This window comes from Mus caroli, chromosome 10, assembly GCF_900094665.2.
Source record: "Mus caroli chromosome 10, CAROLI_EIJ_v1.1, whole genome shotgun sequence".
In the NCBI taxonomy this organism is placed as follows: Eukaryota; Metazoa; Chordata; class Mammalia; order Rodentia; family Muridae; genus Mus; species Mus caroli.
This window is the reverse complement of record NC_034579.1, coordinates 120,787,858-120,801,705: the sequence shown is the minus strand read 5'-3', so window position 1 is coordinate 120,801,705 and position 13,848 is coordinate 120,787,858. Positions and strand designations below refer to the sequence as shown.

The following is a 13,848-nucleotide window of genomic DNA, read 5'->3' as shown; positions in this document are numbered from 1 at the left end:
GGATATGGAAAAAGGAAGCTCTCACTCTCTGCCTGCTTGCTCTTGCCAGCAAGTTCATTCCTTCACTGCCATTACAGCCTATGCTTTCAGGATCCCACACTGAAAACCATCTGAGACATCCAGTCTCATGGACTGAACATGGATGAACTGAGCTGGATTCCTGGACTTTCCATTGGTAGACAGCTGTTGTTGGACTCGCTGGACCACAGCCTGTAATACCAGCTCAACACCAGGCATGTATGTATGTGGTACACAAACATATATACAGGTAAAATACTTAAACACATAAAATTTAAAAAACAAAAAACTGATTCAAGGGGAAAGGAGGGTCCCAGCATTTCTGACAGGCTCATGTCTCATTTCCCAGTGCTCCACTGTGACTGCCAATCATTCTCATACCCCCCCCCCCACCCCCTGCCCTCAGTACGAAGCCCAGACTGGTCTGGAACTCACTACGCAAAACAAATGGCCTCTGACTCAACAATCTCGAGTGCCAGAACTATAGTGTGCATCACAGCAGATGGCTCCACTGTGCGATCAGTGACTGTGCATGAAAGGGAAGACTCAGAGAGACAAGAATGTCCTTTCCCTCAACTTAAGAGTCAGGAGAGTTCCATTATATTTACATTCGGTGCACAATAAAGGTCAACAAATTCAACATACAGTTGGGAGCTGGAGAGATGGCTCAGTGGTTAAGAGCACTGGCTGTTCTTCTATAGCACCTAGTTTCAAACTCAACATGGTGGCTCACAACCTTCTGTGACTCCAGTTCTAGGAGATCCAGTGCTCTTTTCTAGACTCTGTGGGCAACAGACATACATGTGGTACACAGACAGAAATATAGGCAAAATATTAATATACATAAATATCTTAAGCCACACATGCATGCACACATGCGCGCGCGCACACACACACACACACACACACACACAGTTTCTCACAGGAGGAATAAGGTAGTAACAAAAGTGTTCAGCAAAAATGTGTGAGCATGTTGGACATGTATGTGCATACTCATGCTTTCAAGGTGTTTGAAAGAGGATGTTGGGTGTCCTGTTTTATTACTATGCCATATTCCTTTAAACTTGCAGGCCCCTCACTGACATCTGCCGGCTGGCTCCAAAGCACTGGGATTAAAGGCGTGTTCCACCATACCTGGCTTCACTCTTTGAGACACTGTCAGTCACTGAACTTAGAGCTCAAATAGGGACCAGCAAGCTCCAGTAAGCCTTCCACCTCTGCCCCACACAATGAGGGAGTTATCTCTTGACCATGCTCAGTTTTTTATGCAAGTGCTGGGAATTTGAACTCACATCCTCATGTGCAGTTAGAGCTCTTACCTCTCCCTAGCCAGGCAAGTCCTTGTCAAGGTTTGAACAGCAGGAGAGCTGTTTCAGGTTTCCTCCCTACATTAATATTAGGAGCCCCTAGGGGGCAGAAGCTTCCCCACTTGCTGGAGAGAGGTGCTAAAGTCTTCTGTAGTGTCCTCCAAATGCAAGAACATTTAGGAAAACAGAATTCCGGCTAAAGGGACACTCTGAAGAGAATGCAGTTAGGCTTACGAGAGCAGTAGAGCACAGAACTCGAAGTGTGTGAAGTGTATGCAGTTTCCAGACAGACGTCTCTCAAGGCAGAGGTCAGTGGAAGGTGCATTACCAAGCTAGGAAGAATCCTTCATAAGGGGGGGTGACTAAGAATTTAGAGTTGAGTGAGAGATTTATTAGTGCAGTGAACACCATGTACAGCACACAGCACAACAGAAGAGCTGCAGATACTGGTGCAAAGGACACACAAACTTCAGCCTCCTCCATCATTCATCTCAGAGTAAGGAATAGACAGAGTGGGCTTGGGCAAGGCAGGCAGGCGCAAAGAGGAACAAGAAATGCAGTAACCCGACTGAGCATAGCAGCCTTTTTCAAACTCCCGAGCACAATGCCCTGGAGCTGTAACACCCAACTTTTCCTTACGGTCCTCAAGCTATATCCTTCTATCCCAACCCCACAGGAGGCACATGACTCAACCAGTGAGACCAACAGCAGGCTAGCCTGGAGTGGAACTCCCAGAGAGAAGCTAGAGTATGGTGAAGGAGTGCCCTCTGACCTCTCCAATCACACTCCCACCTGTGCTTTTAAAATAATCACACCACTCTTTCTCCTTGCTCACTCTACTGGCCACCACGGGGGACCCTGCAGCCACCCAGAGAGCTTTGAATGGCCCCAAGTCCTCGGGTGGACTTGACTGAGGCAGTGTAGTCAGCCTGGCTTTGGAGACATCTGATTTGTATCCCACTTGGCTGGTGAAGGTTAGAACCCAGATAAACAGGAAGTTTCCTCAGGAAACATGGAAGAGTCACCTTCAAAACACATGTGCCAGCCAGTTAATTCTAGGGTTTCACAAGGAGACCTAAAGGGTCAGGGAACAAATTTCTTCATGGGTTACAGGCATCAATGCTGGACTGCCACAGCCAAAACTCCTGCAGGGTGATGGAGGGGAGGGTCAGAGCAGGTATCAGACCAGAGCTCATGCTGAAAAGGAAACATATGAAACAGACCTTACCAGCCCCACCCTACCCAAACCCCACAATGGGAACAACCAAAGAAAGGGCATAAGAAAGGTTTTAAGTTTTCTTGATGTTTTTTTCTTTTCTCCTTTCTTTAAAAAAAAGTAAATAAATTAATTTGCCAACAATGTGGCTGGGCTAGATCAGAGAGACACAGCCAGTCCATCCTATGAAAACAAGACTGGGTAACAGATGGGGTTTGTGACCTGGAAATATAAACAAACAACACCAAAGGAAATCAAGCTAACTGCAATCACAGGGCTGAAGAGGGGCCACCGAGCCAACACAGACACCCTCTTGAGGCAGTGCCGTCCTGGATCAGCAGAGCCAGACAGCAGCTTCCTGCTGAGTGTATGAACACCAGTGCTCTCACGCCCACCCCTTCCTTCCCTTCCCTAATTATGAAACGTGTAGGAAAGAGTTCAGCAACATTTCAGCAACCCACCCTGTGCTCCCTCACAGGGGCCACCCTGCACACCCAGCAAGGCCTGCACCTTCACAGCGGCCTGGACAGGGATGCGTGTGAGGACCAGGCTTTGGCCTCACTGGTTAGAGGGTTTGGGCTACACCCTCAGCCCTTCTGCCAGGTGCTGGCTCCTCAGAGCAGCTCTCAATGCTGCGTGACTTCAGCAAGCCTGCCTGCTGGGACTCCTGCCTGCTGGGACTCCCTGGTTTTAGAAGAGATAGACAATTAGAAATGCCTCACTCCACCCTGATCCTCTAGGGAAAACAAATTTCTTTGTGCTTTCTGAAAATATTTGGGAACCAGGGGATCTTAGTCAGGAAAATACAGAAGTGGGGATTTCTCCACCCTGACTGAAAATTTACAGACATTGTGGGGGAAAGAATATAGCAAAAGGCAGGAATCTGGGTTCTCCACTGAAAGGCTGAGCTAAGTGCCCCAAAGTCCTTCATGCCAGAAGCAGGGAGTACGTGGCTCAGGTACAAGCCGTGGCATAAGGGCTGTGGGAGAAGTCAGGGCTCAGCTGCTGGAGCAATGGGTTTTCCAACTCTACCTCTTCCTGATAGCCAGTTACGCTCTTATATCTCCTCCACACCATGCGCAAATATCATGACGAGCCCTGGCTCCTGCACCATGTCGTCCCCCATGTGCTGGTTCTCACAGGCCATCACCACTACAGCCTGCTTGCCAGGGATGCGCTTGGCCACGTAGTTCTCATAGTAGCGCCGGTTCATCTGTCTTGTCTCTAGTGTGGCCAGACCCTGGGGCCAGCTGCGTTCATGGGCATTTTCAATCAGCTCGTTGACGATGGAGGCCGGGCAGCCACTTTCCACGAGGGAGCGCTTGATGACAGCCTGGAGCACAGCATCAGGAGTGGAGATCATGCCCCCCCAACGGGTCACCCTTGCCGGCTGCAGGGAGTTCACCCACCTGTGGAGGGGTTGGGATGGTCACGCCAGCTCCTGCCTTTCTCTGCTTTGGCTTTTTCTCCTCAGAGATGACCTCCACTCTGCAGGCCACCTGACTTTCTTTCCAGCATTGGTCCAGAAAACCCAAATCCTCCTCTAGTTGGGCCTGCTATTCACTTCACGTCACATCACTCACCATCCTCAATCCCTGAGTCTAGGCTGTTATTCTTTGAAGTCCCAATGCATGCATGGTGCCTACCACACAGCAACTGCCAGACTTTCCTGAAGGAAGAAATGCCTTCTACACTGTGGTCCTCGGGCCTATTCCTCTCCACTCCACACTCACTGTCTGGTCTACCAACTACACAGGCCTCCAAATGGACAGGGTCTTACATGGTCTTACACTTCCCTTGCTCACTTGCTTGGTCTTGCTGGATTTTACAGACTTTCCTGGATGTACACTCTGCCCTCTCCTCCGAGTGCTAAGCTACCCCTGTTTGCTCCTGAGTACCCCTAAGCTCTCAGTACATGCTAGGAGCATGGTGGTCCCCAGCTAGTTCTGGACAAACTCCATCTTCAGCCAGGACTCCCCGCCATCCACCCCAGTGAAGAGCAAGCCTGGTTGGAGTGAGGGTCTCTCTTGCTCTTCTCTCTGGCCCTGCCCCCACCCCTGACTCCACACCGAGTGACACTCACTCGAGGATCTCGTTGTATTCGATTGTCTCCTCCAGGTTCTGAAGGTTGGGGTTGACACTGCGAATGGCTCGCATATATGCCTTCAGCAGCTGAATGTCTCGCTTCTGTGGGGTGGAAAGAGAACCAGAGAGGACACTTTAGCCAAACAGTAGGCCTGAGAATGAGAGATCTGAGGAACAGCACACTACAAGCTTCTTCAGGAACACAGGGGAAAGACAGCAAAATGGTTTCATGAAGAAGGCACTCCACGCTGGGCAGTGGTGGCACACAACTTTAATCCTAGTACTTGGGAGGCAGAGACAGGTGGATTTCAGAATACAAGGCCAGATTGGACTGCAGAGTGAGTTCCAAGACAGCCAAAACTATACAGAGAAACCCTGTCTTGGAAAAATAAACAAACAAACAAGAGAAGGCAGTCCATATGTCAGGTGACTGAATGGGTGAAGGACATGAAGGGAAGTGAGGGCAGACAGGTCCAACGGGCTCCCTACTAAACTGCAGACGGAGCAGGACACAGGCTGTGGTGTCTGGCACTGGCGGAGATTCTTCACCAGGAGAACATGCCCCCCTCATTTCCCGGGCCCCACCTGCTCTGCCAGCTGGTGCTTGTGTTCAGCCGAGGTCTTCTCCAGCTCTGCGATGCGCGTCTGCTGCTGCTGGACCACCGAGCGCAGGTGCTTAATGCAATTGTGGTTTGGCAGTTCATCTTTGGGCATCTCCAGGCTGCAGTCCAGAATGAGACAAGAGCAGAACAGGCTATTCGAGGGGACATTATAAGCTCATGGCTTATTCTGTGACAGAAAACTGCTGAGTGAGCTTTCTGCAACTCATACTCTAACAATCTTTCCAGGCCTCCCTTTCTTCAATTTTTCCAAACATTCTCTTTGCCCTTATATAGAACTTTTACCCACAAAACAGCATGGGGGGGGGGCACTGATAAAGGCCTTACTTAGGCCAGGCTGTCCTCTAACGTGTGCTAAGAATGACTTTGAATGTCTGCTCTCCTTCCTCCACCTTCCAGTGCTGGGGTTATGGGTGTGATCACCATGCTGGCTGCTCCCGAGGTGCTCAAGACAGAGCCAGCTATGCAGACTAGGAAAGCACTCTGCCAACTGAGCTGGCAGCACATGCCCAGCACACACCCTGCCACGGATTCTCCTCTTGTGCCTTTAAGAGCCAGCCCTCATCTTAGGAGCCATCCTGAATTAAGAGGGAAATTGCTGTGTGTCTCTCAGGCTCCTCTTTTGACGTCTACCTGCACACATTCCTTTATGAGGAGGCCTACATCGCTGCTCAAAGGATCAGTGTTTAATTTAATACTTCCCACTTCACAGACAGAAAATAGGGCACAAGGGAACACGAGAGGCGCAAGACTGGTGTAGGCAGCCCGACAGTGTATGGGCCTGGAGAAATAAAGCACCGCGGCCTTCAGTGCTAGCAGAGGTCACTGCACTGCTGTCCTCTTTCTGCTAACAAGAGAGCAAAATGATCGTAGTTGGAAAGTGGAGATCTGTGGGCAGGGAGCCAAGAAGGTCAGGAGTGTTCCTTGCCTACAGGAGTGCAGCCAGGAAGGCCCATGTCTGAACAGAGTGGAAGGAGGAATCTCACCCACAGCCCTGCTCACAGGTCACAGGCCGCTTCGGGTTGTGCTCACAGTCACTGAGGTGGGACATGAGGTTGTCAAGCCTGACAACAGCACTGCAGCCAAACACAGCGTTGTCACAGGCAATCTGTAGCTTTGACAACATGTTCCGCATGATCCGAGGTACTGGGCGCAGGTGGGCAACCGTGACAACGCTACGGTCTACCGGACACGTCTGCTGCTGAGAGAACCATTGGGTGATGCAGGCGTTGCAGAAGGCATGCTCACAATGAGGCGCCTAGAAGGGACAGTAGGGGCAAAAGGGACACAAGGGGATTAGCAAGAGCTGAGAGCCTGGATCCAGTAATTATGAAGCCAATGAAACCTGCAAGCAGATTCTAGGAGCAGAGATCCAGGGCTCACAATCAAGGATAGATCTTTTTGGGCAGAGCATTTTCAGGTCAGGTGTAAGACTCACTTCCTGTGCTCAGGAGTGGAAATGAGTTGAGAGACAAGATAAACAAGCAAACGATTCTGTAACAGTAAGAGACTCACAGGACACTCCAGGGGTGGAGAGGACGACACAAGGCCATCCTTCACTCACAGCCAGCAGGATCTCACTCACACACAGTAACTGCCAAGTAAGGCCAGAGGAAGGTGAGCCCTGCCGGCAAGGGCGACCACAGCAGATCCTTATGGGGAAAGGTGTGTTCTGTACACAGGGCTTCATGAATGACTCAGACACAGCGTAGGGACGATGGCAGAGACTCACTAACCACCACAGAAGTGAGAGAGTACGAGGGCTGCATGTGGCCGTTCCCAGCTCACAGGCCGAGGAGGAAGTCTACATGGCAAGAGCTGCCTCAGAAAACAAATGGAGCTGGAGAGGGGACTTCCAGGTAAAAGTGCTTGCCACCAAACCTGAGGTGAGTCTGATCCCTGGGATCTACATGGTAAAAGGAGAGAACTGGCTGCAAACTACTGAGTTCCATATGTTCCATGGACTGTGTGTGTATTCATGAGAGCACATGCGCGTGCGCGCACACACACACACACACACACACACAAAATAAGCAAACGTAAGAAGAAAAATCCAGGCACATGCACACGCACACGCACACACACACACACACACACACACAAAATAAGCAAACGTAAGAAGAAAAATCCAGGCAGGCTGGTGCACACCTCTAATCCCAGCACTTGGGAGGCAGAGTCAGGTGGGTCTCTAAGTTCCATGCCAGCATGGTCTACATAGTAAGACCTTGTCTCAACAAAAGAACAGTCCCTCCAAACTCCCAGACAGACAAACAGGGGCTGGCGAGACAGTTAACAGAACTTGCTAGTCTTCCAGAGGACCCAAGTTCAGGTCCCAGCACACACACAGCAGCTGATAACTACCTCTAACTTCAGTTTCAGAGGATCCGAGAGTCCTTTGGACATCCTCAGGAACCTACACACATGGCATGTCTACCCGCCCCCCACACACATACAAAAATAAAATATTTTAAATATATTTTTAAAAGGAAAGAAAAAAAAAAGGCCCAACAACAAATCATGTAGGAAAAGGTAAGGGAAACTCTCGTGAGATTTCTCTGTGCAGACTCAAGGTCTTTCTCCATGAGGCCGGTCATGACCTTTCAATGAGGTATGGCCGTGAGATTTCTCTGTGCAGACTCAAGGTCTTTCTCCATGAGGCCGGTCATGACCTTTCAATGAGGTATGGCCCCTGAGTCACAAATGCTACACCTGGGCTCCTACATAGGACTAGCATTTTCTTTTTTTTTTTTGTAGAATGACACTGTTCTCTGTTTCATAAATATCATGGCAGGGTGGGGGTGGGGAGTTCCAGCACTTAGGATGCTAAAGAGAGGCAGGAGGATCCCAAGTTCCAGGCTAGTTGGAATATATAGCCATACCCTATTTCAAAAACCCTAGTAACCCCTCCCCATTCCCATCATATATAAAGATGTCTCTTATTTCTTTGAGAAGGCTCCCTGGTTCCCTGGTTCCTGGGAAGATACTACCTAGCATTCAGCAATGGGCAATGAACGGTACCTGAGTCAGGTGAACTTTGCATTTATTACGTTGTGCCCAGAACTGGGAGTGTGTATAAGTGCAAGTCACACGCACCATGGAGCACACATGGCTGTGAGGCCCCTTTCCACAGTAGGTTCCAGTGATCGCTCTTAGATCATTAGGCTAGTACAGATTGCACTTCAAACCCCTGTGCAGTCACATGTGCTCAGAGTTCACTTCTAAGAAGCTCAAAAGCCAGGTTGGAGACATGGTATGGCAGGTAAAGATGTCTGCTACCAAGCCTGGTAGAAGCAGAGAATCAACTCCCACAGAGTATCATCTGATTCCATATGTGTCACAACCCACTGTGAACACACACACACACACACAACACACAAGAATAAATATGTGATAAATGTAATTTAAAGTGTTAACTAAAAGAGTATCTAATTAAAAAGCTAACTCTTAATATATATATTCATATATATAGATATGTATATATATATACACATACATATATATACACATCTATATATGAAACCCTTAACATATGACTCATCTCAAAACCTTTTCTTTCTCTTTCTTTTCTTTTCTTTTCTTCTTTCCTTTTCTTTTCTTTTCTTTTCTTTTCTTTTCTTTTCTTTTCTTTTCTTTTCTTTTCTTTTCTTTTCTTTTCTTTTCTTTTCTTTTCTTTTCTTTTCTTTNTTCTTTTCTTTTCTTTTCTTTTCTTTTCTTTTCTTTTCTTTTCTTTTCTTTCTTTCTTTCTTTCTTTCTTTCTTTCTTTCTTTCTTTCTTTTTTTGAGACAGGGTTTCTCTGTGTAGCTGTGTAGCCCTGGCTGTCCTGGAGTCAATTTGTAGATGGCCTCGAACTCACAGAGATCCGCTTGCCTCCCAAGTGCTAGGACTATAAAGGCATATGCTATCAAACCTAGCCCTCCATGTTTTTTGAAAGTCACATGCAGGCTATCCTGTCCTTGAAGTAGCTATATAGAGAAGGCTTACCTTGAAGCCCTGAGTGCTGGGTTTTTTGGCAGGTGTCACTATATCCTGGGTAATCTTAAAGAATAAACATACTATTTAAGAAAAAAGAAAAAAAAAATCAGGCTGGAGAGATGGCTTAGAGGTTAAGAGCACTGACTGCTCTTCCAGAGGTCCTGAGTTCAATTCCCAGCGACCACATGGTGGCTCACAACCATCAGTAATAGGATCTGATGTCCTCTTCTGGTGTGTCTGAAGACAGTAATGATGTACTCACATACATAAAATAAGTAAATCTTAAAAAAAAAAACCCAATGTGTCTACTTTTCTCCATCTCTATTGATTCAAGCTCCTATGGTATCATCTCTTACCTGAATTGTCAAGTATGACTTCCAACTGGTTTCTCTTGCCTCTTAGTCTACATTTACCAGTCAGAGTGACCACCTCAAGCACAGCAGGGCTGGGGACACAGCTCAGTGATACTCAGAGATCCTGCCTACAAAGAACAAGGCCCTGGGATTCATCTAGCACAAGAGAACGAGAGAGAGAGAGAGAGAGAGAGAGACAGAGACAGACAGAGACACAGAGAGACAGAGAGAGGGAGAGACAGAGAGAGACACAGAGACACAGAGAGACAGAGAGACAGAGAGACAGAGAGAGGTGAGCTACCTTCCTTCTTTTCCTCCCTCTAGACACTTGCTTTCATCTACAGGAGACTACTAGAGAGGGACTGGTGGAGACGGCTGGAGGATAGGGGTGTCATGTGAATAACCTGAGTTCCACACCCAGGACTCATGTTGTGAAAGAAGAGAACTGATTTCCACTAGTTGTTCTCTGACCTATGTGGGCATGTGTGTACATACACTCTAAATGTAATTTTAAAATTACACTTTTAAAAATGTGATTAAATTTTAAAAATAATTAAGTTACATTTTGAAGCTGGGTGTGGTGTCATACAAGTTTAATCCTAGCACTCAGTGAGGCAGAGACAGGTAGATCTCTAACAGTTCAAGGCTAGCCTGACCTACAGAGCAAGTTCCAGGACAGCCAGAGCTACATAGAGCACTGTCGCCAAGTGGGAGTAAAAAAAAGATGCTCACTAAAGGGATACCAAATGGGCTGGCAAGAGCACTGACTGCTTCTCCGAAGGTCCTGAGTTCAAATCCCAGCAGCCACATGGTGGCTCACAACCACCCATGAGATCTGACGCCCTCTTCTGACTAGAGAGGGACTGGTGGAGACGGCTGGAGGATACGGGTGTCTGAAGTCAGCTACAGTGTACTTATATGTAATAATAATTAATTCTTTGGGCTGGAGCAAGCAGGGACTCAGCGAGCAGAGTTGACCAGATCAAGCAGAGGTCCTAGAAATTCAGTTCCCAACAACCACATGAAGGCTCACAACCATCTGTGCAGCTACAGTGTACTCACATACATAAAATAACTAAATAAATCTTTAAAAAAAAAAAAGGATACCAAATGAACTAATAAAAAGATATCTATAAGCCGGGCGTGGTGGCGCACGCCCTTAATCCCAGCACTCGGGAGGCAGAGGCAGGTGGATTTCTGAGTTGGAGGCCAGTCTGGTCTACAGAATGAGTTCCAGGACAGCCAGGGATACACAGAGAAACCCTGTCTCGAAAAACAAAACAAACAAACAAAAAAAAAACAAAAAGATATCTATAGCTCTATAGGCTGGGCATGGTAGCATATATGTATAGTCTTCAAGGTAGGGAGGCTGTGACAGCAGATCAGGTATTGAGGTCAGAACTGATCGAGATTGGCTCAGGAGGTTAGTGCAGCTGCTGCTATGCTCATGTCCTGAGCTCAATCCTCAGGACTCACTGGAATGAGAGAAGAAGTAACTCCAAGTCTTGACCTGACTTCATGAGCACATCATGGCACACGTACACACACACACACACACACACACACACAAATTTTAGAAAAAAATCTGAGACTTCCTGGGCTACACAGCAAAGCTCTGTCTGTCAGTCACAAAGCAAAGAAGCTCCCTCTGAGGAGCTGACCAGGAGGCAGGGCGCAGGAGTGTTTTCAGTGTATCTTTTTATACTATTTTGATTTATGTTAAAAGTTATTATGTATGTGTATAGGGGGGAAAAGACAAAGGGGTGGACAGGGGCTTTTTTCTACCATGGAATCCAGCAGAGACTGAACCAGAGTCACAGGCTTGCCTGACAAGAGCTTTGAGCAATCCGGTCATCTCACCTGCATACAGAGGTGAGTCCAGGTTAACCTTGAACTTGAGATCCTCTTCCTTAGCCTCGTCAGAACATCTAACTTTAAGAGCCAGCACAACCAGCCTGATTTTTTTAAATTCATTTTTATTTTCTCTGATAAGTGTTTTGCCAGCATGTTTTATCTCTGTCTATACATGTCTGATACCATGAGAGGGCAGAAGAGGGCCCTGGAACCAGAGTAACAGAACTGTCTGCAGAAGCTGGGACTCCAACCCTGATTCTCTTAAGTTAATGATCTTAACCACTATATCAGCTCTCTGCTACTCCCTTCCCCCCTTTTATTTTTACTGGAAAAATACAATGTATTCTGAGACCCACAAGTGGACGATGTGCAGAGAGTGAGACCCCAGAGCCCTTGGAGCCCTCAGTCCTAAAAGGGACGTTGTCATCAAACCCCTCCACTCAGTGCTTAGTAGGTCCTGCAGAAGAGGAGGAGGAGGAAAACCTGTAAGATCCAGTAGGGATGGAAGATATCAACGTTCAAGTGACAACATGAACTCACAGAGACTCTAGCAGAAAACACAGGTCCAAGCAGATGGGGGTTTCCCAGAACTTCATGGATAAAGAGAACATAAGCCCCACCCCTAACCTAGAAGCTATCTTTGATTGGTAACCATTACAAAGAAAACATTAAGTTTTTCCCTTCACCTTAAAAAATGTATTTATTATCTTTAATCATGTATAGGAGTGAGCTCCTGTATGGGGTAAGTGTTTATAAGCCTAGGTGCCCGAGGCTTTGGATCTCCTTAAAGCTGCAGTTACTGAGAGCCACTGTAGCATAGATGGGGTTGCTGTGAATTAACCTTGGGTTCTTTGGGACATTAGCAAGTACTCTTAACCATGAGCCGTCTGTCCAGCTGCAGCTTGATTTCTTAATCATTTCAATCTATCACCCATTCCTAAGTAAGCAAACAGCGGTAGGACAAGAGCTCACAGGCCCTTGGGATTACGCCAAGGATCAAAAAAGCCGCCTGCCTGCCTTCTCCCTGAGGAGGTAAAGGCTGGAGATGGGTGGGTGGCTTCTGACTTAGGCTCAATAACAACCATTCATCTCTCTACATGTGACTTGCCTTAAATGACAGTGCCATAAAGCAGACAATACACTGCCAAGGCCTGAGGGAGCAGGACCTACCCAATGACCTCTCCACACCCATCTAATGTGCCATTGACAGCAATAGGTACAAAGACATAGAAAAGTTCCCAGATTGACAGCCCCTGGAGTGGAGTCTGAACCTTATTCTGCTCAAATCTCTGTTCCTTTTGATGGGCTGAAAACTGGAAAGAATCAAAGTCTCAAAGACACCCTGTCTAAAAGAAGCAAATGAGATGGCTTTGACTCGTGTCCTGGTTTGGAAATTACATTGCCTCAATTGGCCAAGTGTCAATGGACTGATTGGTATTTGCAAATAGAGGTAATAAGGTGCGGATAGGATGCTGTCCCATGAATGTTGCTGTCAGCGGTTTACCTTACAGCTTGCTTCACATTCCCAGAACACACGTGACTCTGGGCCTGGTCCAACCAGTAGAGGAAATGACATACTGACCTGGCAGTTTTCACATCAAAGTGCTAAGTGCATGGCTACATCGAACCTTTTCAATAGATCCCAGGAAGAAAGCAGAGTCCCCATCTGTTATGTTAGACTAGAGGCAGGCATAAGGGACACTGTCCATTACACAAAGCATCACACAGTTCAAGTGCAGTGAAAACTGATCCAGGTCTAGAAGGTCCGTCACAGACAGAGCACAGACCTTGAAATTCCTGCAAAAAAGCAACTACCAAGCCTGAGACCACTACAGATGTCTCAGTGACCTCAGGATCTGAAACAACTCTAGACAGACTCCAGAACGTCCCTTCTCCTCAGCACCAAAGGTCTACAGGGATCGGAGTGGGAGTTTCCCAGGAGCCCACTCCTCAAGAGTCCTTTCTGGTAGTTCTACCTGCCCGGAGGCCCACTTACCTGCACTGGCTCCTCCAAGACTCCACTGCAAATAGGGCAGATAAGGTCCTCGTCAACGTCCCCCTGGAAACGGGTCACATCATACCCCATGTCTCATCACTGAAACCCAGGTCCTGAAAGGAGTTGCAAGTAAAAGAGGTCACTTCAGAAAAAGCCAAGTCTATGTGGTCAAAGCATGAGCTTACTGCCAAAATCCATTCACTTATCCAACAGATATTGATTGAGAATCTAGTTGTGTGAGGAATACATCCAGTTGAGAGCAGACATCACATAAGCACACACACAAATTACAGTGCAGTCTGAGTTTCAATGGAGGCTTCTAAAGAGAAGACTCCTGATCCAGGCTGAAAGAACGGTGGTTCTGAGAAGTTTTCCAAAAATGTGTCCTTCAGTAAGAAGGGCTACAGTAAGAGCTAGTTACTCAGGA

At 47.4% G+C, this 13,848-nt stretch overlaps 1 protein-coding gene and 1 non-coding gene across 3 annotated transcripts in view; both read right to left on the bottom strand.

The window, feature by feature from the left end:
• Positions 1 to 438: 438 nt before the first annotated feature.
• Positions 439 to 13,848, bottom strand: part of Rnf41 (ring finger protein 41) — a 29,470-nt gene continuing 16,060 nt past the window's right edge. Inside the window, exons 3-8 of one of the 2 annotated variants that reach the window (XM_021174484.2) lie at positions 13,422 to 13,534; positions 6,233 to 6,504; positions 5,212 to 5,347; positions 4,625 to 4,728; positions 3,574 to 3,950; positions 439 to 800 (exon numbers count right to left, since the gene is read on the bottom strand). In XM_021174484.2, coding sequence (XP_021030143.1) covers positions 3,599 to 3,950; positions 4,625 to 4,728; positions 5,212 to 5,347; positions 6,233 to 6,504; positions 13,422 to 13,511 — 954 coding nt within the window. In that variant the 5' untranslated portion in view covers positions 13,512 to 13,534 and the 3' untranslated portion in view covers positions 439 to 800; positions 3,574 to 3,598. Of the gene's footprint in view, positions 3,951 to 4,624; positions 4,729 to 5,211; positions 5,348 to 6,232; positions 6,505 to 13,421; positions 13,535 to 13,848 lie in introns of both variants that reach the window. The other variant, XM_021174482.1, reaches the window with a different exon arrangement.
• Positions 5,777 to 5,875, bottom strand: LOC115032257. Its single transcript, XR_003837903.1, has one exon.